This window comes from Neocloeon triangulifer, unplaced genomic scaffold, assembly GCF_031216515.1.
Source record: "Neocloeon triangulifer isolate White Clay Creek 2 clone unplaced genomic scaffold, ASM3121651v1 ptg000013l, whole genome shotgun sequence".
Classification (NCBI taxonomy): Eukaryota; Metazoa; Arthropoda; class Insecta; order Ephemeroptera; family Baetidae; genus Neocloeon; species Neocloeon triangulifer.
In genome coordinates, this window is record NW_026775555.1 from 6,589,984 (window position 1) to 6,614,554 (window position 24,571).

The 24,571-nt window shown below is 39.7% G+C and overlaps 2 protein-coding genes across 4 annotated transcripts; both read left to right on the top strand.

Moving 5' to 3' along the window:
- The first annotated feature begins 89 nt into the window (after window positions 1-89).
- LOC132198543 (uncharacterized) lies at window positions 90-6,458 on the top strand. 3 transcript variants are annotated; one of them, XM_059622601.1, is made up of 13 exons: window positions 90-248; window positions 412-544; window positions 600-840; window positions 892-1,294; window positions 1,431-1,582; window positions 1,637-1,768; window positions 1,821-2,017; window positions 2,172-2,441; window positions 2,495-2,692; window positions 2,751-2,836; window positions 3,322-3,503; window positions 5,299-5,385; window positions 5,612-6,458. In XM_059622601.1, exons 2-13 carry the CDS (start codon window positions 482-484, stop codon window positions 5,956-5,958), a joined length of 2,358 nt encoding a protein of 785 aa, XP_059478584.1. In that variant the 5' UTR covers window positions 90-248; window positions 412-481; the 3' UTR covers window positions 5,959-6,458. The 3 variants fall into 3 exon arrangements, with proteins under 3 accessions (XP_059478584.1, XP_059478581.1, XP_059478583.1); XM_059622598.1 differs by having other exon boundaries at window positions 108-205; XM_059622600.1 differs by having other exon boundaries at window positions 108-205; window positions 2,498-2,692.
- A 5,365-nt stretch (window positions 6,459-11,823) lies between these two features.
- LOC132198874 (titin) lies at window positions 11,824-24,015 on the top strand. Its single transcript, XM_059623146.1, has 3 exons — window positions 11,824-12,089; window positions 19,666-23,325; window positions 23,502-24,015. The coding sequence occupies exons 2-3, from the start codon at window positions 19,666-19,668 to the stop codon at window positions 23,931-23,933; spliced, it is 4,092 nt and encodes a 1,363-aa protein (XP_059479129.1). The 5' UTR covers window positions 11,824-12,089; the 3' UTR covers window positions 23,934-24,015.
- The last annotated feature ends 556 nt before the right edge of the window (window positions 24,016-24,571 follow it).

Genomic DNA, 24,571 nt, shown 5'->3' on the forward strand with positions numbered 1-24,571 from the left:
TATAGCGATCATCATTGCATGACCTTGTAATGTTATGCTTATGATCAAGGTCAACGTCAAATGGTGCTATAATGAGCAATACGGCGCTCAGGATCAGATTGGCGCTGGTGTCGGTATTCGCCGGAGAACGAAATTGAGGAATGGCGGTCGATAAACAAAGATGTTCGGCATCAGTGATTCTCGTCTGAAAAATGATGTTCCAAAGGTGAGAGGAGCTGCGAACTAAATCAAGCACCTTTCACCGCTTTGTATGTATTTTTTGTTTTTGAAATTTGAACCAAATCTTTTCGACCGAGCTAAATTGAGAACTTAAAATTTATAATCGGGAAGAGATTTTTTGCACATTTTTTATTTTCATTTTACGCTCGTGTAAACATGTGTGCTTGATATGTGTGATTATTTTTGTTCTAGGGCACCTTCTCTGAGCAGTAAAGCAAGTAGTTTAGAGGCGGCCGCTGAGGCTGCTGCCAAAGTCAGCGCTATGTTGATGGCCAAGGGAAAAGTTCGCTCGGGAAGTTTAAATTCTTCAAAGATCAGCGTTAAAGTAGGATTTAATTAAATTTATACAATTGTTCATAATCGAATTATTATTACTTTAGGATAATAACTTGAACAAGTCTGCCGGAGATTTATTCACGGCTGAGGTGGAAATAAACGATGCGCCCCTTTCGGCCAGAAATCTCCTCACAAGGGGTCACACACAGGACGAGATCAACAAATTCTCTGGCGCTGCTGTGTCCACTCGAGGCCGCTACATGACCTATGAGGACCGGGCTAAAAACCCAACCGAACGACCACTTTATTTGTATGTGCAGGCGTCCGAGAAGAGTGCCCTTGACCGTAATCAATCAAGATTTTTATTTTTACAAAAATTAAATTTATCTTTTTTAGTGGGAGTGCAGCGGATCCATGAAATAATTCACCAGCACATGGGCCAAGTACCGGTGCAGCCGGCTCCCAACACAAACAGTCCTTCCAACAATAAACGTCCAAAATATAACAATAACAAGTTTTCCCGCAACCCCAGTCAGCAGATGAACGTTAGACCTCCGCCTTTGATGAGCATTCAAACTTCGCCACCCTCGTTCCTGCATGTGGACAAAGTGTACATCTGCTTAGACCACGCTGGCCCGGCGTTTGATCTGAAAAATAAAGTGCTCGGCTTCAATAACACAAATTTCAACTTCATCCACAATGAGTCTGGGAGCAACTTGAGTCTGAGGGGAAAGGGCTCTGGTAACAACGATCCGGCCACAAACATGGAGTCCACTGAACCTATGCATATTTATCTCGAGTGAGTAAAATGAAATTTCCAGCCGCTGGCAAATAAATTCGGGTCCACAAACAATTTGAATGAAAATAAAAATTATTATAAATTATGTTAAAGAGATCAGCAGTTATCCTTATTTTTAATTTTTTGCCTATTTCAGGAGTTCAAGTCTTGATATGCTGCAGAAAGGCAAGGAATGTGCCCAAGATTTGGTCAATACCCTGCAGCAAGACTTCCTAGCATGGCACCAACAACAGGCGGCCCAACAGCAACAAATGGGTGCCATAGCATCAATGCAGCAACCCATCCAAGGTTTGCTTATCCTTGGTGTGATTTAATTCTTAATTTGTAACATTTAAACCCCAGCTCAATTTCAAACTGTGACTGTGAGCTCGATTGGTCAGCCGTCTGTAGTTTCAATTCATCAAGCCATACCACATTGCCAGCAAGAAATGATGCCCCATCAGCCTGGAATGCCTCCACCAATGAATCAGCCTAGTAAAATTAAATTTTAGGTAAAAAAAAATGTATATCCTAAACAAATTTTTAGTGGGCCAAATGCCGCCCGGAATGCACCATCCACCCCCACCAGCCATGGGTCCGCCTCCGACACATTTGCTGCCGCCTCCACCTTTGCAAGGACCACCACCTCCGCATCAGTTCATGGCACCTGGACAAAATCATCAAGGATTTGTGCAGCAAGCGCCTCTGCCGATGGCACCACCAAACCAGCAAAATATTACAATGGTTAGGACCCTAACATTATTTGCTATCAATATTTCTCAAACATTTAAATGCTTTTTGTTCTCAAATTCTCTATGTATGCCTTATTTTTGATAATTCTCTATCTGAGAAAGAATTCTTGTGTTTTAAATTAAATTTTTATTTTTTGTTGTGACAGGTGGTCAGCAGTCCAAGTATGGTGATTCAACACCAGCAGTTGCCACCTCCACCTTCCCCTCAGCAGAATCAGCACATGCCCCTCTTGCACGGGCCGCCCCCGACGTACTCTCAACCTCCACCTCATCCACCGAATCAGATAATTTACTCAAATCAGCCACCCCCAAATGTCCACCATCCACCACCTCAGGTGATGCCGCATCCACCTCCGCTCCCACCAGGTCAGCCTGCCATGGTTCACCATCATCAGCAACAAATTTACAATTATCCAGTAAGTAATTCTTTACTGTCTCTGGATGAAAGTTTACATTGTGAACCTCACAGCAGTATCTGCAGCCTGGCCCCAATGCTGGCCCACCCCCTGCTCCTCTGGCGGGAGCACCGGCACCTTTTCCTGGCTACCCTGGTGGTCCCCCAGCTGGCTTCAGGCCTGATTCTCAAATACTAAGGCATCCGCCTCCTCATCCTCACAAAAGGAAATTTTCCGACGCCCCCGGAGACAATGAAATGTACCAGCAGCAGGTGCGTTTTTTCAAATGATTTAGTTTCCACCAAAAACTTACACATTTTATTGATCCAGGTGCCACATTCGTTGGTGGGACATCCACCTCCTGTGCCACCGCCTGTCCATCACCTTCAGAATCCCATGAACCAGCGTGGCAATGGGTATGTATCTTAGAATATGCTCGATAATTTAAAAGTTTTGTGCTGTAAATGCAACATTAATGCGCCTCTCTTCCATCTAGCTGTGTGCTGATATTGATTCTCTGATTTTTACTCTTTCCACTTAAAAGATCTCATCCCGGACTAAGATGTCAAAATTCTAATACTGCTGATCGAAAAAAAAAATTGATTTTCTCAGAACTAAATACTGATTTCTTTGCTCGTTGCAGAGAGTTAAATTTTGGCCGTGTTAAGCCCACCCCGAAAGTGTAATTTCCGAATCAAGCTGTCCTTACCTAATAACTAGCTCAGTCAATATCGACGCCACATAAATAAAACTTGTTCAATTCGCCCCACGCCTATATAAAAGCCTCGTTCTAAACACTACATTAATAAAAGCTCTAGTTGCCCCGTTAACCAAGACCCGAAGGAATATTGCGATGGTAATATGAATGGCATTTAAATTTGTCTAATGTTCTGTTTGCCAGCATGATTGAGATGCTGATGCCAGCGCAGATGCACCAGCAGCCGCCCGGCGCCTCTCCCCCCAACAACCTCCCCATGCCCTTGCCCATAAACAAAGATCAGCAATCGCCTCCCGAAGGAGCTGCCCCGGAGAGAGACAAACAACTAATGCCACCTCCCCCTCCCCCACCCATCTCCTCCACAGGTTGGTAACTCTCAGATTCCTGTCTGGAATCTATAATATTAAAAATGATTGTTCTATCAAGTGCTGTGTCCTTAAATCGCGACTGAACATGTCACATTTCTAGAGCCCTGTTGCTGTCATTGCAAGGTGGTATTTTTTATATTTGGCTCTCACTCTTTCCTCTATCCAATAAGAGAATGTTTCCTTTTCAGGGACCTTTTTGTTTGACAGGTAGGTGCTTCTCTGTATACAGGCTCGGATAATTTCCAAAGTATTTTTGGAAAGTTTTCCGTGCGTGAAACAAACAAGAATATATTTACTGCCAGTGCTCTGCGATCACTGATACCATTCTACATTCCTAGGGATGACTCGGTTCATTCAGCACACCTCTGTGCCTTTAATTATTACAAATTAATGCAAACAATTGATTATTGTTTTTCTGTTTGTTTTTTTTTTATTTTGAGTTTCTCTTTTAATGAATTATGCAATTTTCCACCGCCTTAGCTTTTTGAGTCTGCGCAAAAGCTAACCAAATTTTACCCCCATCTATTGATTAGACGACCCTTGTGTGTACTTTTATAATTTTTTTGATTTCGTTTTCCAATTTTGGCTTTTGATTATTTTCAGTTGGTGGAATAAACAAACGTCTACACTTTTTAGCAGTGTAAAGATTCACCCCTCTGCGCACTGATTGGTTAATTAATTGGTTGATTTTGTTCCTTTCCCTTTACATTATATTCACATCAGTTTGTCTTGTGCGTGATTACACTGCTAATCTTGTGTGTATCTCTTAGCGAAAAGTACCCATAATGTTTTGTAAGTACCAGCATGGAGTTTTTTTTAACCACACACACGTACTGGCTATAACTTCTAGATTTGCAGCCTTGAAGGTGGATGATGCGGTTCTGCCCAGACTAAAAACTGCTACTAATTTAATATTTAAAAATACTTAATTAATTTTTTGTTTCAATTGGCCTGAAATGATCGTTTTGTTTCCTATATTATTACGTACATACTTTTCTTAAAACTGGTTGTTGGTTTATTGGCTATTAAATGACATGTTTTTATTCTAATTAGACAAACTTCTTATTAGAGCAAACATTATAATATACATTTTCAAAAAATAAACAAAAATGCATCTTGCTACTTCACGGAGAAGAAAACTTGCTTAATTTTACTTCAGTGTTGGAGGCGCTTTTAGTAGATTTGAAACCGTGTGTTGCAGTTCGGTTGGAGTGCTCTTGCATGTCTGACTGCTAGTTTACTATGACCAATTTATTGTTCGGCTGCATGCAATTTGTCTTTCTGAAAATTAAAAAAAAAAATACTAGTATGGTTTGGAAAAAAACGAGCCCCTCTGAAAACAGCACAACAAACTTTCAACCAACTAGAGTGTGATATATATGTGTCCAGCAATGCCCTCGACTCTTTCCAAACAAATGAAAATATCAAAAATTCCTCTAAAAAAAAGAAACGGAGTGTAGACACCTTTTTTGTGTTCTTCGCACTTTGCCTTTCATCACCAGTCACACAAACTCGCGCCTAAAGAGCGTTTTGGTTGCAGACGCAGACCCTTGGGCGACCAATTTTAAGAGCAAATTATTATATTATATATTACTTAAATTTACTTTTTCTTCATTGCATGCTATATACATATAAATATTTATTGAATATTATTTCAGAATCTTGTTCCCTTGGTAAGTGTCCAAACTGCGGCAAACGTGCATAGCAACCTTTCGTCCCCCAGAGAACAATTATTAATATTTTGTCAAAATTGCTGGAGCTGCGTAGGCTGATTGTTTCCTTTCTTGTTTAGGTGAGAACAAGCAAAACCACGGTGAACCCGACAGCAAGAAGAGAAAAATATCAGGTCATCCTGGCGTCAACCCTGTCAGACACAATGGTAAATTTCTTTTTTTTTTCAAAATACTTATACTTTCATCAGTTTAAACTTTAAAACTAAAAGTCAATATCATGTTTTAAAAATGCAGCCAAACAGAAATTTAAAAAAAAAATCTTTTTAGTGATAATTTTTAAAGAATATAAATTATTAAATCAAAAACTTTTACGTTTTTATTTTCTATTGATAAATATTGTTTTTCTAAATTTGAACATTAATTTCATTTCAGTTTATGAGTGTGACGGTCGTGATGGGAGTGAAGAGTTACCTGGCGATGACCCTAAGGGCAGCTTCAACGGCCAACGTGGCCCTCCAGGCTACAAACAATCTCAGCCAACCTTCAACCACTACTCGTCGAAGCCGCAGCTCTACTCGGCAGCTCCACCTTCGTACCAGGGCATGTACCAGACACCGCCACCCCAGCAGCCACACGGTCCACCCCCTCCTCAGCAACCCATGGGGCAGCTGATGAATCCGCCCCAGCCTCACTACAGCAACGGAGGCGCCTTCCATCCACACCCGCAGCAGCAGTATGGAAATCAGGGCATGCCCTTTTGGATGCCACCCCAGCAATAATCACTTATTTTTTCGGCAGCTGCCTTCATTTATTTTAAGGATTTTGCTTTTGATTTTTGGATTTTGATTTTCCATCAAAATGAAATTTTTTACCTTTCTTTTCATCCTGCGTATTATGGCATGTGTGCCGAACGATTTTTATTTATTGAAAATTGCAATTTGAGCATTTACGGACAGACTGATTCAATCACCTTCGCCGAAGGCAGTGAAGTGCAAAGTTTTTGTTGTTCGCAGCAACCACTAGTGAGAAAAGAAATGATCTAGCTTTTAATTAATCGCGTAGCTCCGAGTATTAACTTAAATGTAAAAAGTAGGTTTAACGGCGTCAATCGATGTTGAAAAAAAAATATAGCGTGTACCTCTCTGAACAACACCGCAATACCGCAAAATATTTAACATTTTCTTGCCGTAATTACGCATTGACTGCAATATTTTTGTGGTTCACTAACCAATAAATACACAAAATTAGGATTGAAAAAAGCAATTCGAACCAACAGAAACAGCAATTGTTTTATTTGCAGAAACCATTGTTTTTAGAAATTTTCGTCAATCTTAAAATATCAAGACTACATATTGTTTTGCAATCAGAGATCATTAAAGCTTGCATTTAGAAAATACAAACCAACAGATGCTGCTAGAACTTCTTGGCTAGATCCATGTTTCTGACTAAACTCGTAATAAAGCAAGAATGAATATTGATAATAAAAATAAATTTATGAAACTTGCAAGTTTAATCAATTTATTTAATATATAAATGAATATTGAAGACCTTGTAATTTATAAAAAAAAATTGAATAATTTTAAATTTTTAAATATTAACTAATAATCACACCTTTCTCTGCATTCTGGACTCTCTGGAGTGAAAAGAGAGAGTGTGGGTGGGAGTTCATTATTTTCATTCCTAATTTCAATGCTTCTCATTGTGCAGGACTACAGGTGGCAGTGGCGCTCCCTCCAACCCTCCCTCATTTCTTTTTCCTCGCCCCTCGCTGGCTGCCTGAGCGCTGGCGTCTCCAGAAATCCAGAAACTTTCTTGCTTCAAGATTCAGGAAAAATGGCGAAGCGGGCAAATTTATCAGCAATCAACCCTATCTCACCGAATTAAGGCGAGTAAATGGATTTTCTCGCCGCGCCGACCACTCGGAAGTTTCACCACATTCATTGACCAGGCATGTGTAATGTGTACCAAAATTGATCGTATCCATCCGAATTTTTATAATAATTTATCGTCAAAAATGATCCCTTTGTCTGACAGAAATTCTCATTGATTCTTAATAAATCCATGGTACATAAATCAGTGAGACCCTCGCTGTTTCAAACCAAAATTTTCTGTGATTCTAGACGTGGACATTCGACAGGCCAGACGAGAAGTCACTCGTCACCTATACACATGACTTTGTACTTTGTATACATTTCATCCCTGCTCGATGCGACGACAACCCCGAACGGAAGTGTCACCTCACCGCATTCATTGACTGGACCCAGGTATGTACCAAATTTTTGGATTCGACCGCGTTTTTTTAATAATTTATCGACTTAAATTATTTCCTTGATCGCTGCACTTTTCCATTGAAAAATTGAGCTTTCTTTTAAGAATTCGCACCATCTTTTTACCATACGAGAGGCCACGTCTGACAAATTCTTATGAGACCTCACTGCTTTTAAGAAGAATCAAGAATAATAAAATAATTTCAAAGTCAAGCTAAGCAAGTCATAGGCTAAGCTCTGTCCACCAAAACTGCAAAAGTGGGATATCAAATAACGAGCTGTAATTTCTTGTCAGGATGAAATAATATTTTGAATGTACTTTTGAATAATATATATTATACTAAATGAGGCGAACAATCAGCTTTCAAAAGATACGGAGCACACAATGCAGCTGCCTAAAGAAATTATGTAGTTTGAAGGTTGCTCTGTCTCTGGTCATTGCATTCATTTGAAAGGGAAAACTACAATTCTTGACCGGTTGCGGCAAATTGGATTCATGGTCTATTGTGGAGTGAATTTGGGTTATCTCCGAATCAAACGTGAGGGTAACGAGAAATTAAAAATTAAAAAGTCTTAAGATCACTTTTCAATACGTGAGGACTGACACGTTACTTCATTTGAAAGGGAAAATACAAACGTCATTATTTAATAATTAATCAATTTATTTATTTCCATTCATCACCAATCGCAAACATTAATGAATAAATTTAGGAAAGTTCATTTTGAAATGTGGTTTTTATAAATTTTTTACAGTAAATATTTAGTTTTAACTAGCGTTGTATTTACACGAACATGCAATTTAATTGCTAAATTGAAGAGCACTTTACGTAACAATCCAATTAAAGGAGCTCTCGGAATGCTGCACGTCCGCTTCCACAATTGCGACACAATTGGTTTTATTCGGTTCGTTTTCAAGCGGCGGATGAGTTCACACGCACAATACCCTTTGCAATGTTGAATTTCCATACTAGGGTCGATCGCGACTCAAAAGTTACACCACACGCATTTTCAAGCCGCAAAAGACGCGGAATTCGCAGGAAAACGAAAGTTAAATTAACACGTGTGCGCCTCTCGTCATTATTTTTTCCCAGAGGATATAGGAAACGAAAGGATGTATTTTATTTTTGAAAAGTGCGGAAAGTTCAACGGAAACCTCATGAACATTGGAATTTAATAAAAACAATCCTTTGTTATAGATTTGAAAAATAACATCATAAATAACTTCTTGGTGCGGTTGATTCAAAATAGGCTAATTAAAGCCTGTAAATTGAACATAAGAATTTGAAATTATGCAGATTTAATTTTAATTGTTGAGCGAACCGGATTTTTATGAAAAAAAAATGCTAAAATACGCTAAAATATATAATTCACTCATTGCGGCGGCGGACAGCAAAATTCTTGCCGTTTTGTCCAACTCTCGTCCTCTCGGTTCAAATAAATTGTTTTCAGCAATTGAATAAACAATGTATTGTAACAATGGACAAAAAACAACAACAATAATTATATAATATTAATAATTAAACACGGTTAAGTATAAAAAATTTTGCATTTCACGAACTTGCATAACAACTTAAACAATAAAATTGAATACATTTCATTATTTTCTTAAAATTTTCATGGCATAGCATTTTTTACAACGTGCATTTTTTTTTTTAAATTTTTGCCCTATCCAATCAAAGTACTCAAATAAAATAATAATAATAAAATTACCAAACAAAGATCTTCTACCTATCCCCAAAAATTTGACGTTTCCCATTGGTTTGATTTATGCATTGTGTATTTTTTATTTTAAAATGTGATGTGTTTTTTTACTTCATTATTATTATTTTATTAAATTGGGTTAGGTTTTAATTTAGTTTGGTTAGATAGATGAATCAATAGCCTGAGAAGGGATTTCTTTTGCATAAAAAAAAATTTGCTGACTAGGTCGCGGGCCTTGTGAAGGCGCCAGTGCTCCGTAGCTAGCTACGTACGAATTCGGAGGGGCCATGAAAGCGCCTAAAAGAGAGAATTTAACAAGCTACAACTCAATTAAACAGACTCATTTCTCCATGAATTTGTAAGTTTCAATCTTGAAATATGTGTATTCGTTTTTTGATTGTGTTGTAAAATCTCTAACTCTTTCAATTACATGAACTTTTTATTCATTAAGTTTTTTAATTTCATTGAGATCTTCTTATTTAACCATTGTTTAATTGAACAGAAATAGTACAATTTTGTAGTAGAAGTTCACGATCGAGGGTTGATTCATGGTGGATTGAATTTAAATTCGGCTTTTCCTCGATGGGTTTTTGTTGTTATTCTTAAACAATAAAAACTCACAAAAACCCATCGAGGAAAAGCCGAATTTAAAGTCAATCCACCAGAAATAGTACAATTTTCAATAACATGTATATTTCCACTAAATTAAGTTAAGATATCAATTTGTGTCAATTCAGTCAAAATTAAGAAAGATATTTGCGCACCGGTCTTTTTGAAAGGGACTATAATAATTTTTTCTAGAGATTTATAATCAAAATTCCTTAGAGCAAAGTTAAATAAAATAATTCTTAATTTTGTAGTTTTATTTTTCTATTGAGAAGTAGATGAACGAGTTGAATGTTTATATCTACTTTTGAGCAAAGAAAACTTGGGTTCCTATAAAAGGCGCGAAATGTGTAACCCGTTCTCCCTTGGTCACTTTCTTTCTTTCTTTCTTGAGAGGCGCAAGTGGCTCCGCGTGCGCTCGGGATGCCGCCGCCGCCGGTCCTGCACGCGCTAGGTCAAGGTCAGCGGAAAAAGCGCGAGAGCAAGAAATTCTCAGCGGAATTTATATAGAGAGAGACGATTTCAAGGTACATTCATTCGGAAAGAAATGTGCGAAGGAAGAAATATGCGTGCCGCCGGCCGCGCTTTCCCTCTCGCTGGGTGTTATTGCTGTTAACAACTAAACACACACACACATTGGATGAGTGCGCGTGATCCACATTTTATCTGAAAATAAGTTGCTTTAAATAGGAGGTCGCATATTTAATAAGTCATGCGTCAAAGAAAAAAAAATTGATCATTGGAAAGTAACAAAAATTAATTAAAAGGAATGGTGAGCTTAAATTGCTAGTTATAAATTCCTGCGCTCTTTAATTAATGATTAAATTAAAATAATTGTAATTTTGATTAAGTTTGCCTTTTTTAAATTTGAACTCTTAAATTATGACTCACAACCAGTATTCAAAAATTGAGAATGAAAATTAGCAAGTAGGGATTTTAAATTAAAATGTTTTCGCTAATTTTTTTTTAATAAATTATCAATTGAGAGCAGGAATTCTGAGTGAGAACTGAATTTCTTAAAATTGACCATAAATTTACAATCATATTATTTAATATATTGAACTCATTCAGGTTTTAACCAATAAATTTCAATTATTAAGACAATTCACCGCTCTGAAGATTTGTGTTAACATTTTTATAAAAAGCTGTGCAAATCTTAAAATTAACATTTATTTTTAAGCAACAAAACGAATTATTTTCTGTCGTTGTAGTGAGCAGTGGGGGAATCTTTGCACATTTATGTGGAAATGAAATAACTAAATATAAATTTATATATTGTTTATTTGTCCACATTGTTGCATAATATGATAATAATATTGTTTAAATTCAATTGTTAAAAACTAAAAATTATATTGAAATAAAAATGGAATTATTGGAAAAAACAGCACAACCACTAACAAGAATTTTGCTGAAACTTCCGAGGTTAAGAACTCCTTATTGGCATAGTCAAATCAGGTCTCTTTAACAATGAAGGTTAAAATTTACAATAATCGCAGGACTTGGCTCTCATTGTTGTAAAGACCTGATTTTGGTTATTGTTTTTTTAATTATTCTTTAACACATTGATTTGCGTGAGAATAATTTATCATTCATAGACCAAACAGCTAGCAGGAATTTTGAAAAAAAAAGTCAATTCTTCGTGAGGAACACAGTTTAGCTTTACTGCAACAAAACAGTTGAATAGTTTGTTCTCTTTTAAAAATGTTTTTTTATTCAAAAACAAAAAGGCACAATCAAATAGATATTTTTTCCCAACGAGGACAAAGTCCATTTTCCTCAAAGTCTCCTCAAATATCAATTTCTTTAAAAACAATTTCCAATACATGATTAAATTTGCTCAAAATTGTTTTTCAGTCGAATGATGGCGACCCTTTGACAAGAGCCTTCAGCAGCTGACTAAGTTGAAGTCCATCGACTTTGGCGGAAGGTGCAGCGGCGGTGGCAAGTCCCTGCCTACCTTTCACTGGCCGGCCCAACGGCAGCAATGCTGGCTGAGCCCGCCCGACCGCCTCGGCTGGCCTACATGGAACTTTTGAAAACTGGAACAGTATAAGAGGCGTATGGACCGCATCTCTCGTCCGGACTTTCTAAGCAGCAGCCTCCGGAAACACAACTCCTCCCAGTAACCAAAGAAACGAAAGGCATGCACACCTGAAGAAGGCACTCGCGCGCCGACCACCGACACCGACGGACCTCAGTAGTAGTGCGGCGGGTGCAGTTTATTCTTGCCGACATCTCCGTCCGCACACTTGTTGCGCCGCACACAAGGAACTTCGCCATCGAGCGCGCAACTCCGTCCTCTGCTTCCGCACCAGGAACAGCAAAGTTAAACAAAAGTGAGTACTTCTTCTTTATTCAAATTTGAAATATATTAAAAAATTCATCAATTTACTCAAATTAGTCGATTTAATAAAAAAATTGTCAATTTTTCTCAAATCCAAAATAGTAAATATAAATATTTTTTTTAAATTTTAAAATGATTTAATTTTTCTGTCATTTTATTTTCAAAACATTTTGTTTTCAAGTCCCGGCCTATCAAAAAAATAATTTATATTTTAATCTAACAAATTGATCAAGACATCAATTACGCTTCTTATTATTAGGTTTCAATTAATTTAATTTTTCTGAAAACATTTATTTTGAAAGAGAAGTGCAATTTTTTTTTGTAGCAAATGAAAAAGTTTTGTAAGAAATATATTTAAATATTATTTTTGATTGATCTTATAAATTAAATCTATTTTAGGAAATTATCAAACTCAAATTTATGGAATAAAATTCAATCATTTAATAAAACTAAATTGAGTTTAGAATCGATAATAATTTCCTATAGGAATAAAATAAAAATTGTTGAAGAAATTTCAGTTTTTAACTTTAAAAATCTTTTTATTATAAAAGATAAATAATTTTTTTTACTTTTGTTTAAAAAAAAAGGATAATTTTTCATCAATTCCAATAATTTTTAAATAAAAATTTAAAATATTTTAATCATGCTACTTTTTTTTAAAATACGGTAAATTGTTCCATCTAATTTAATTTATATCAATTAACGTGGCACAGAAACAGTAAATTTGCTCCAAATTATTGATTAATTGAAATTACTGCCAATTATCATAATTGAATGCAAATCGCGAATCTCCACCATAAAAAATTTTAAATTTGTTACACTTTTCTGGACTCGCCGATGCATATCCGGATTTCGCACGATTTCGCTACGAATTACGATTATTATCTGAATCAATTTCCGTGAAATCAATTTGGCATAATATTTGTGCATTCCGGTCAATTTTGACACAGATTTCACGGCGTCGTGCGTCTCTCGGTTGACAGACGCGTGCTGCGTCTACGTGTGTTTTATGGCCGATCTCTTCTCGCGCGCGCATAATTATCAATTTCTCGTTTGATTCTATACAAACCGTCCGCAGTATATAGAGTTTCTCGCGGTATATAATTAGTGAAAGTAGATTAATGAGAGTGAGTTGATGGCCAGTGGGCTGAGCGTTCCTGATGTTTAGCGGCCCCGACAACTCGTTCATCTATTTCATTTATTTTAATTTCGAGCGAAATTCGTCCGTTGCAATTAAGACTGGATAGCAATTTTATATAAACTTGGCCAACTTCCGAGAAGGGGCTTCGATTAAGGATTCAAGTCACGCGGAAATAGTGATCGTCTGGCTCACATTTGGCCCGTGATTATTATGGTTTTTTATGGAAATTAAGACTCTTGGGTTTCGTCACCTGCTCCGCATTGCGCAATAAGAAGTCACTTTCGAGATTAAATTGTGCAACGAAATTTGAATTTAATATTAATATAGGAGTGGTTTAATTTCTGCAATTTAAATATGAGATTAAAATTGCGAAACACTAATTGCTACAAAATTTAAAATTAAGGTCACGGTCCGAAATTTTCAAAATTTCATCAAACTTACTTTTAGTTTCATTTAAAAATTAATAATTTTTTTTAATTAACGATATGAAATTTGATTGGACAGAGGACAAAACAATTTAAAAAGGCCTTTCCTTTAAAGAAGTTAATTCTCACCCTTCAATGAACCTGCTCATTAATAACCGAGCAAAGGTTACATTTTATACTTCATGCTTCTTTTTCTGCGCTCGTGGAAATTACGAGTCTCACACGACACGGCCGTGCACTTTACATAACACAGGAAGCCGCTCATCATCACACGGACTAATTACTCGCGCAAGCAGATGCTCAATGTCAGGAGCACTTAGAACAAACATTGTTTGCTCGGTACATGATTTTTAACAAGTATAAAAAAATAAGGCCCAATCTCTATTTTTAATTTTCTCTCTCTCTTAATTATCGCACTTCTTGTTAACGAGTTAATTAAATAATTAGATCCGCCTTTAATCTCATCCTTTCGAATTTTTGAAACATGCAATTATCAAATTTTTGCATTTCGGACTTTCTTCGCCAATTCTTATCTTCCCACGATTAACCATTCTTTCCTCGCCTAATTGCCAGCAATAAACGCTTCCCGGCGACAAACACCAATTAAAAGGAGAGGCCCCGTTAATTCAAGATGTCGTCGAGGCCTCGTTTGAATATATGGGAAAAGTAGTTTCTCGTACACAATATTTTCGTTTTATTATTATTACTCGTGTATATAATAATTCTTTTAGAAAGCCTTGCTGAATTTCACATTTGAAAACACACGCGTGTGTTGTTTTAGCAGAAAGCCCTAAGTATTTTTTTTTTTTTACCATGCCGCGCTGAAACAACAAAAATTTTTGCGCCCAGTTTGTTTTGCCGGCGGACAATTTATGAATGCACCGGGGTGAAATTCGCGCTCTTTGCAAAAGCACCGCATGTCCATTAATTATTTGCGTGATGCAGATTGCGGCGGACCACAGCGCAAAAATAAAAAACAAGAGGGTGGACCAACAACTACGACCAACTAACTCTGTTGCGGTGTTCATTTGACCTTTTTGGGAAGATAAACCCGCACGGTCTGCAAATGAAAATATTGCCTTTGTGATTCAAAATAACAAATTCAAACAATATGGTGTTATTTTTCAGTAATTTTTCAATTGTATAAAAAAATGGCATCTTTATAATAACAGCCTTACGCGGCAGCTAATTGGATCGCCCTTAATAAAATTAATGTTTTAGTTTTGAATTTACAAAAATTAAGATCAATTAAAATAAATCTGCTGACTTTCAAATTTTCTGGCATTTAAAATCAATTTTAGCATGAATTGCATAATTTCAAGCAAAATTTATAGCACATAAAAAAAAGTTTTTTTTATGAACAATTATAAGAGTAAGAATAAGTTTTTTTCCTATAGTTATAAATTTTTCTGCTTTATTTTGTTGTAAAAAATTAAAGGAGCAATTTTTTTCAACCTCGGTTGACATTTTTCCCAGCCGTTTTAATATCAGCCTACTGTGCGCAACACAATGGATTTTTTTTATTTGCCTTTGAACAAAAATTCTCATCTCTCCGAAAAGTAATTTCGCGTTTTTTGCAAAAAAGCGCAATATAAATCAGTCACTTTATGAGTTTTACTCTTTTTTGCAAATCTCTTTGGCGTATAAAAAACAAACAAAAAGAATCATTAACTTTTTTCTCCTCTCTCAAAACTGCACTCTCGGCCGTAATAGCTAAAATAGTTTATTACCAAAGTTTGCAAACTCCTTTTGCTAGTAGTTAATTGGAGCAGCGCAAGGAGAAAATTATCGGCCAACTGTCAGTCAGTTGGAAAAGACCTAAGCTTTAATGGCGAATTTGGGCCGGGGTCGATAAGGGTGAGCTTTTTTTTATTTCCCTCTGCAAACAAGAGGGAGAAAAGCCTTTCCGAAAATAAAGAGCTTTTTTGTTTGCTCCCGGGGCTTTTCCTTTGAGGAGAAGCACGGAAACAGGAGCAGCTTTTGAAAAATAAAAAGTAAATGTGCAACACACATCCCAATCGGATATTCGGCGCACACGGACACGGTCTTTGCGGAAAGCGACGTATAAAGTAGCGATCCATCTCGCGAATGTCGGACGATGGCCACGCTTCGTTTGTCGCCGCAAACATCGCCCTCTGCGCTTTGTACACATTCCGCCGTCGTTATTTTCTTCCTGCGCTTTCTGTTTTTTAATGATCACAGTCGGCATTTTTTTCTCTTACAAGTATTTTAGCCCCGGAGCGAATTTTTGCTGCAAAAGTGAGTCTTATTTCTCCGAAAAAAAAGCAGGGCGAGAGATCACATTTGCGCAGAGAGACAGTTGGAATGTTTAATTAATAACAGAGAGTGAAATTTCAATGATTTCTCTTAGAATATGTCGAGTAAATTTCATCCTTATTCAAAACTTAAATTGAAGTCAAATTTATAGTTTAAAGAAATAAAAAGTGGCTTAAAAAGTCACATTTCTTTATTCAATCTTCAATAAATTTCGCTGTAATTCAATAATTAAATTAAACAACCTTAAATTTATATCATTTTCAACAAGCTTTTGGAACAATTTTTAATTTTTGTTAATATTTTTCAAATGAATTATATATTTACTTGGTTGTTAAGAATGAATCTTTTCCAATTTTTTGCACTACACAGAATTAAATGAATTTGAATCTGATTCTTCCTGGCTCGCTTTCTTTTTAATTTTACATCAGCTTGGAATTTTCGCATGTTTGGCGCATTTTAATTCCGTCGTGCCGCCGGCGGATTTTCGTATCAAACGAAAAACGAGTCTGGCTTCTGAGAATGCAGAAGATTTATATATTTTACATCCGTAGCGGTGGCCACAGGTGCAGAGCATTTGGAAATTTCTGCTCTTAAATAAAGATCAGCTCGCTGCTCGCAGGTGGTGCAGAGGCGGTGATGAATCAGAATCACTTTTCTTTTTATGACTGTCCCGAGCATGCAGGGCGGTCCCTTTTCTCTCTTTCTCTATTCTCGAGAGATGCCCTTTCCGAGGATCTGCGCGGTGGGAAAATCCGTGTGCGAGAAAGAGACGCACAGGATTTCCCTTTTCAAATGCTTCTCGTGAAATCATATTTTTTTTTGTCCAGCCCAAATATATCACACCGAGCCTCCGAGCAATCCGATTACTTTTTTTAAGGTGCGTGTGAAAGAAAGTTTAGTTGCGCGCACGGATTGCTTCTTTCCTGCGAGTTGCGTGGATTTATCACAATTTCGTGTTTCCTTTTGATGTACACTCCTGCGTAACTTTGCGATAATATTATCCCAAGAGTGAGAATTAAGTGGATGACACGGCAGTAATTACGTAATTTCCAAGAGTGAAAACGACGAGCGCCTCCGGAGATGTATTGGACGAATTATAAAGCGTGATTTGATAAAATTATACATGTGTGGTGAAAGAAAGCTCTAGTTGATTATTTCAGACAGGCGCTGCCTTGATATTGTGTAACTTTTTAATTCCGTGAATCGTCTCTCTTGTTGTTTTTGAAACGGATTCAAGTTCTCTGAAGTGTATAATCGAGTTGTCAATATTGACACGGCCAACCGAGAGTTAAATAACTCTTCCATGCGCTTTCAACACAGCTTTAGTTCCCAGACCTGACAATTTCAGGCCAAAAGAAAACTTTCTGACAAGCCTCTAATGGGCCTCGTGGTAAAAGTTTAAAAAAAAATTAACACGGAATTTCTGGAAACTTTCTTTCTTTTGATCAGGAAGAAAATCTGAATTGTAGCAGGAAAAATTAATTTGCCGTTGCATCATTAAAGAAACGTATCGATGAGTCGGTCTTGCTAACGAGGAGGATTACCGGCGGCTTTGCTGCGGTTTAGATATTAATTGCCAACTCAATGACCGATGCGTTTCTCTTTTATTTGTGTTTAATTGAGCAACGTGGAAGTCATTGTGCGGTAATTGTTTGTGCAAGACAATAAAAATGAAAAGTAGGCTCAATTGCCTACATTGATTTAACTTCAATTATTCTACCGTAAAAAAGCATAAAATTGATTTCCAATAGATTATTAAAAAAAATTGCCGTTTCCGTTTTTCCATTTTTGTAAAAAATAATAATAATTCCTGCAAACAAATTTTATTAAGTTTGAAAGGGCACTGAGATTGATTTTGTCATTTAATTCGTTCAGTTTCTACTTGAAAATAGTTAAATTTTGCACAGTTAAAATGAAACTAACAATAAGGAAAAATACATCAAATATTTTCTACAGTAAATGAAATTCTTCCTTATTACAAATCCTTATAAATAATTAGTATGTTTCTCACATTTTATAAGGACTGATTTATATTTTAATGGAAAAAATCTTTTAATCAAAATGATTTGTCCGAACAAATTCTCCAATGGCATGACTAATCGCCAGAAAAACCCAGTTAGTTCCGGAATAAATAAAAACAACCGTGACCTTTCCTTGTTTTTCCATTTAAGAGAGCCGGAGAATGACTAACGGTCTCTATATTTCTTTACACTCGTTGTTTACAAGAGCAATTACTTTCGCTCTCTGCAAAACAACGTAATCCGCGCGTTTGTTTTCCTGCGCTGCATCCGATTTCGCCTCTTTCTCCGGATCTATGTCGGCCCACGCCGAGCAAGAGAGCAACAGAAAGTTAATCCAAACAATTTCCGAACGCCTTATAAAGAAGTTGGGCGTCCGATGTGTACTTTTTGCACGCGTAAATCAACCTTGCAACTTTCGGCCGCGCAGATCCGGGACTACTTCTTGTTCCGAAAGAGAAAATCCGCCCGGCGCCTAAGCCGCTTTATAACTATTTGTGGGGACAATTTTTTTTACCTAGATCGAGAAACTTTTATTGGTGAAATTTATATCGACGTCTAACCTTGATTTTGGTGCGCACCTCGTTAGCCGGTTAATTTCTTTTTGTGTTCGCCGAGATCTATAAAACAATTGAGGCGTGACTTTGGCGAGTTATTTATAAAACCGCGTGTCCGGCACAATACACGTGTATATATATAAAAATAATACCAAGTCTCAAGGTGAAATTAATTGATAAAAAAGAAATTCGCCGCCGCCTTTCACCTTTTATGTGTATCGGCGGCGGAGGAGCAGTAGGTGTGTGGCACGCTCTATAATTTGACGAGCTGAAATATTTTTAAAAGGAGACGCAGTTTCTTCTATGGGAACATCATCGAGTGTGTATAATATCTTTTTGCCTCGCAGCCACAAACGCGGCAGGTGAAAGTAGCGTGCATTAACAACTGCCGCCCGCTGCTTCACATGTTAATATAAACGATGGATGGATGAAAAGAATCCACACTTATACACATATGACGAGCATTTCCTTTCTATGACCTTAAACTTTCATTCTCTCTCTCTGCGATAAACGCGACAATGGGAAAAGCAACACCCCGCGAGCCCTGTACGCGCCCATAACTTTTTATAGTTATTATTACATGGGCCCCGTTTTCATCAGACACCTTCTTCCTTTCGTGGGTTCACGCTTAAGTATCGGATTCCCCGTTCGCATGCTCGCAGGTAGTTTCCTCCGCAAGAATTATTGTTATAGCCGGCGCGGTCCCAATATTTTGTGCATCTCAAATCGTGGTCAGAAGTAAAAGTTAAAGATTCTCTTTTCGCCGAAGACAAAGAGAGGTGCGGTGAGAAAATCGAATAGTGAGAGAGAAAGACGTTTTTGCGCCAATTTCGTGCTATCTTCTTTCTAGAAACTAGCCAAGCGACAAATAGCACCTACTTTTTTTTAATTATCCTTGCTGCGGCGGAAATATACAGAAATTAAATAATATATATTAAACAGGTCACTTTGTTTCATATTAGTAAATTATTGCAGTAAATTTAAGATTAATATTTATACGATTTCCCGTATTCTTTATCTTTTTCTTCTTTGTAAAATAAAAATTTATCTAGAGAAAGTTGACAATTTTGTTTTTACTTTTTATTCAAAATAAAGAATTTCATGATCTTTAAAAATTTTATAACTAATTTTTCTTTCATTTTCGTTTTAGATGATGCGCTTTTGCGCACTCGCGCTATTGGTAGCAGCGGCCTTCGCTGACAAGTCCGAATGGAGCCAACCGATTAAAGAAGCCGACAGCCGGACAGACTGGATTCCCGTCCCAAGGCCGCGAGACCTCGACGTTGCAGCCCAAGAACAAGTCTCCACAATTTTGAGGCCGCCCTCTGAGCAGTCCTTCCTCTTCCAGCAAGGCCCTCGTCAAATCAGGACTAATTTCAATGGTTTTCCCAGAGACCAGCAAACGCCCTTCAGGTTTCCTGGCCAGCCGCCTGCCTTGAACGGGCCGCCTCCGAGGTTCATTCCGAACCTGAGGAACGCTCCTCCTCCACCCTTCCTGCAACAGGGCCCTCCTCAGTTCATCAACCAGCCACAAATTCAAGTTCCTGCCAAACCTCAGAGCCAGAATGCTTCCGACGAAGAAGTCCAATTGGTTTATGTGCCAGTCAACGCACTGCCACCCTTCCAAGGACAGTCCAACATCGTCCCTATTCAACAACGACCTCCTCAGGATTTCCAAGCGCAGTTTAATAGAAACCCGTCTCCCCCACCTTTTGCCAACCAGCAACAGCAGTTTGAGCAGCAGTCGAGGATTGCGGCCCAGAAAGACCAAGAGGAACGCAAAAGAATTCAGGACGAGGATTTCAAGAGGCGCGAGGAGCAGGAAAAGAAAATTAGACAAGAATTGGATCAAAAGAAAATCCAGCAGCAACAGCAAAGACAACAAGCCCCTCAAAATTTGCAGTCGCAGGAAAATCTTTTCCAGCAGCGATTCCCTCAACCGGCCGAGCTGCCCAAAAACCAGCCAACACCCCACCAGCCTCCTTTGGCCGTCTACTTGACCGGAGGTCGTCCCGCTGCCACCTCTCGTCTGACTGTGGAAGATGTGCTTGAAACACTCAAGGACGCTACTTCCATCCCCGTTTTGGATCAATTGCCGGACAATCTGTCTGCACCACCTCAAATATTTGTTGGTCCCGCTGAGATGCCACCTCCTGAAGGCTACGCTAAATTTAATCTGCCCTACTTGAATTCCTTGGACACCAACAGGGTGGAGCGAAAGGTCGAGCAGTTCCCGTTCTTCGTGGCTCCCTTGAGTTACAGCCCTCCTCAGGGTTACAACAAGATTCCCTTCCCGGCTCCTCACGTTGGATCTGTTGTTTTCGGACCGGCAGCCAGACACTTTGAAAGCGCCCCTCCCGCTCCTGTCCAGGAGCCGCAGCAGTTTGGAGGACAGGAAATCAGCCCTGCCATTCCTCTTTTGGTGAATTCCTTGCAGTCAGAAAGAAAGCGGCCACAGGCGCCTCCTCAGCAGCAACAGCAGGTCGCTCCAGTTGCTCCTCCTCAACCACCACCGATCTTCAACACACCCTTGAGGCACCAACCTCCTCCCCAGAGGATTCAACCCCAACCCCAGCCGCAATTCATTTATCAAGATGAGCAGTCATTTGCCCCTCAGCCACAGCCGCAACAAATTTTCCCTGCCCAGCAGCAATTGTTCTCACCCCCACCCCCTCAGCAGAATTTCAACAGGCAGCACCACCGTCAGCAACAGCACCACCGCCCTGCGCAGCAGCACCAGCCTCAGCAGCATGTCGAGCAATTCATTCACCAAACGGTGACGCCCGCTGACCAAGTTCAGCCGCAGCAGCATCACTTCTTTGAGCAGGATGCCCAGGAAATTCCTCAGAGACAGCAATTCACTCCTCAGCCTCAGGTGGTACCCCAGAGACAGCATCATTTTACTCCCCAGCCTCAATTCATCCAAAACCAGCAATTCCAATTCGCACAGGAAGAAGAGGAACCTGCCGTGGTCACTGAGCAGCAGGTGATAAACGAGGTTGAAACCACCACTACCACGACTACAACCACCGAGGCACCACAGACCACCAGACACGTTCCAAGGGTCAGAAATCACCAGCGTGTCACACCGGTTCCCGCAGTGAGGGAGGAAAATGTTGAGAGAAGGCCCGTGAACCGCGGCAGGAGGCCAGTGGCTCGCCAACGCACCACGACCACCACTCCTGAGCCGGAGGTTGTCGAACAGGTTGAGGTCGAGGAGCAGCCCGAGTTGCAGCGCACCCCCGCTCAAGCTCTTCCGCTTCAAACAGAGGCACCAACACCAAATTATCCTCAGCCGACCCAAATTTCCACTTTCAATGACTTCCAAAATTTCGCTCAAATTCCAGCTCGCCAGCAGAATTTTGACGCTCGGCCGCAGTTCCCGACATACCAGTTTGAAAACGCCTTCCGCACGCAGCCAGCTCAACCCCCTGCCTATGTAGAACAAAACGCAGTCTTCCCCGAAGAGCCCGTGGTCGAGGCCTCCCCGAGTCCTTTGGACTACCAATCCGCTTCTCCTCAGGTGCCAGTGAGACAATTTTCATCCACTCCATTCGCTCCTACTGCGCTGCCGGAGTACTACACACAGTTCACCACCACCACTTTGGCTCCTGAAATCGAAACCACCACCAAGGAAGTTGTAACCGAGGCCCCGAGCACGACAGTCGAGCCCCAGAGAACTCGCCAAAGGGTTGTTGTGCCTGCCAATACAGTCGCTGCCGACAGGCCCAGAGGTCGTGTCAGACAAAGAGTCCGTGTGACCCCATCAGAAGAAGGCGAAACTGAAAATGTTCCTCAAAATAACTCGCAGCGCACCAGGCACCGCCAGCTGGTTCGCGTCCGCACCACCACCGAAGCCCCTGAAGGCGCCGAAGTCGAAAGGGAAGCGCCCCGCACCAGCCGATTCAGAAACAACGACAGAACCCGCGCCAGACAACAGGTGGTCAGGGGGCAGCAGGAGGACCTCGAGTTGGCGAAACCGGTCAGGCAGGGCCAGTCCAACAGGGTTGCCAACGAGTCACCCGTTTTCGTACCTGAAAACGAGGAAGCGACAACCGTGAAGCAGGACCCAACCACCACCGTGGCCCCCGCCCGCAGGTTCAAAAACTTCGGCGTGGCTCAACGGAGGCGAGTGAAACCTGCCGTCACTCAGGAGGCCGAGAGCACCCCTACCAACCCTCCTCCTGCCGCCCGTGGCTCGGCTTTGAGGTCATCCAGGAGGCAGCAAACCCCTTCCTCGCCTCTGGACCGACCTGGCCGCCTTCTCCGCAAGCCCGTCAAGACGGAAGAGGAGCCGCAGTTGGACACAGGAGTGACCTACGCAAAAATCGTGGAAGCCCCTGTTGAAGAAGTTGCCAAGGAGGAAGTGGTGGAGGAGGCTCCAGTTCCGCAAAGGGTACGCGTCTCCGCCAGCAGACCCAGACAAAACTACCCTGAAAATTTCAGAGAGGACGAGCCTTACAGACCAAGACAGAGAGTGGCGCAGAGAAATAGGTTCTACCCTGAGGAGGACTCCGAGTTCAGGGTCGAGGAGAGTCAGCGGTCGGAGCAGATCAGCGTGCAGCAGCTCGACGACTCCGTCAACCTTCTGAAGGAATATTACCAAAAATACAACGACGAACACCCTGTGGAGGAAATTAGCTTCACCGAGGAGCCGTACAGCACCGACGCCCCTACCACCGACGAAATCTTTTCCCAACAGGAGGAGCAGGAAGGCACGACAGACGCCGTGCCCACGACCATCGTCGATGAAGTCCCCGAGCCCACGGTATCTTCGACGGAGCAGCCCAAATTTTCCGCCAAAATTAAGGTTGGTCCTTAAAAATGAGCTTCGCACCTTCATTCATCATCAATCCCCTCACACACATGCCACTCACACTAATCAAAACTAAAAAAAAAACGTTCATCGGCCATTCATCACTCTCTCTCATTGGAAAATCGCAGCACCGATTGCCAAAATAACACAATAAAAAATTCTGCCCCCAGGTAAATAGCGTGAAAAGAAGGATCCGTCTGAAGAAGAGGCCTCTGGCCGAAGTGTTCGACGCGGCCGAATCGCAAAACATCGCCGCCGCCAATTTGAATAAGAATTTGGAAAAAGATGAGGAAACTTCCAAACTGTCCAGTTTGGAAGAGAAGCAAGAGGTTGTTCTGCGTACGACGAGTACAACCACTCCGGAGCCGGTGACCTCCGAAGTGTCTGCCGAGAGCACGTCTTTTGCTCCCGAGGAGGAAGTGACCACCTTGGACAGCACGACGATGATGGACGAAGAGGCGACCACGACCGAGTCTTACATTCCATCAGGCAGAATCATCGGCACTTCGACCACCACGGAGATTTCTCTTGAGACGGAGATTTGCTACAAGGGCAGGTGCATCAAGACCAAAGGCGACACCGACCAGGTCGTCGATGAGTGACTCGATTATCCTAGAGAGTGAAAAAAATTAATATTTAAAAAAAAAAGAAATAATTTTTTTTAATAAAAATATACAGGCCATTCACATTGTGCGCCGGAGAGAGACTGCTATGCTACCGAGTTTAGTTCACGAAGAAATCAATACTCAGATTTATTTAAAAATTCCATAATTATTATTTGTTGTTGTTTCACATTTTATTTTTTTTCAAAGGAAAATCAAGAGAACAACTCGAGGAACCCAGTTGAAGCTCAATTATGCTATAGCTCAGGAGAGAGGAGTAAAATATTATATTGTAGTAATTTTATTTAAAGCACATTTTCTTTTAAAATAAGATGTCATGTAAATATTTTTCTAACAAAGTTGCAATAATTATTATATTCCCGTAGGTTTCGAATTGCCATTTTATTTAAATGATTTTGTGTCAAAATAAATAAATAAAATGAACTAAATATTTGCCGAAAGGTATGAATGTTTTATTTCAAATAAGTTAAAAAAAAACACCTAATTGTAAGATGGAAATTTGAATTATTTAAATTCTATGAAATTTTTAATAATGTAAATATTTAGTCAGATTAAAAAAAAAAATTAAATTTATATTATGAAATGTGATATTAATTGACAGAGAGCGAGTCTAGGCT

Bases quoted from the DNA above. Each gene is read 5' to 3' on its own strand.
- LOC132198874 (XM_059623146.1), top strand. From the start codon at position 19,666: ATGATGCGCTTTTGCGCACTCGCGCTATTGGTAGCAGCGGCCTTCGCT. The intron at 23,326-23,501 runs GTTGGTCCTTAA...TTCTGCCCCCAG, and splicing joins AATTTTCCGCCAAAATTAAG to GTAAATAGCGTGAAAAGAAG.
- LOC132198543 (XM_059622598.1), top strand. The intron at 545-599 runs GTAGGATTTAAT...TTATTACTTTAG, and splicing joins CTTCAAAGATCAGCGTTAAA to GATAATAACTTGAACAAGTC. The intron at 2,837-3,321 runs GTATGTATCTTA...TCTGTTTGCCAG, and splicing joins ATGAACCAGCGTGGCAATGG to CATGATTGAGATGCTGATGC.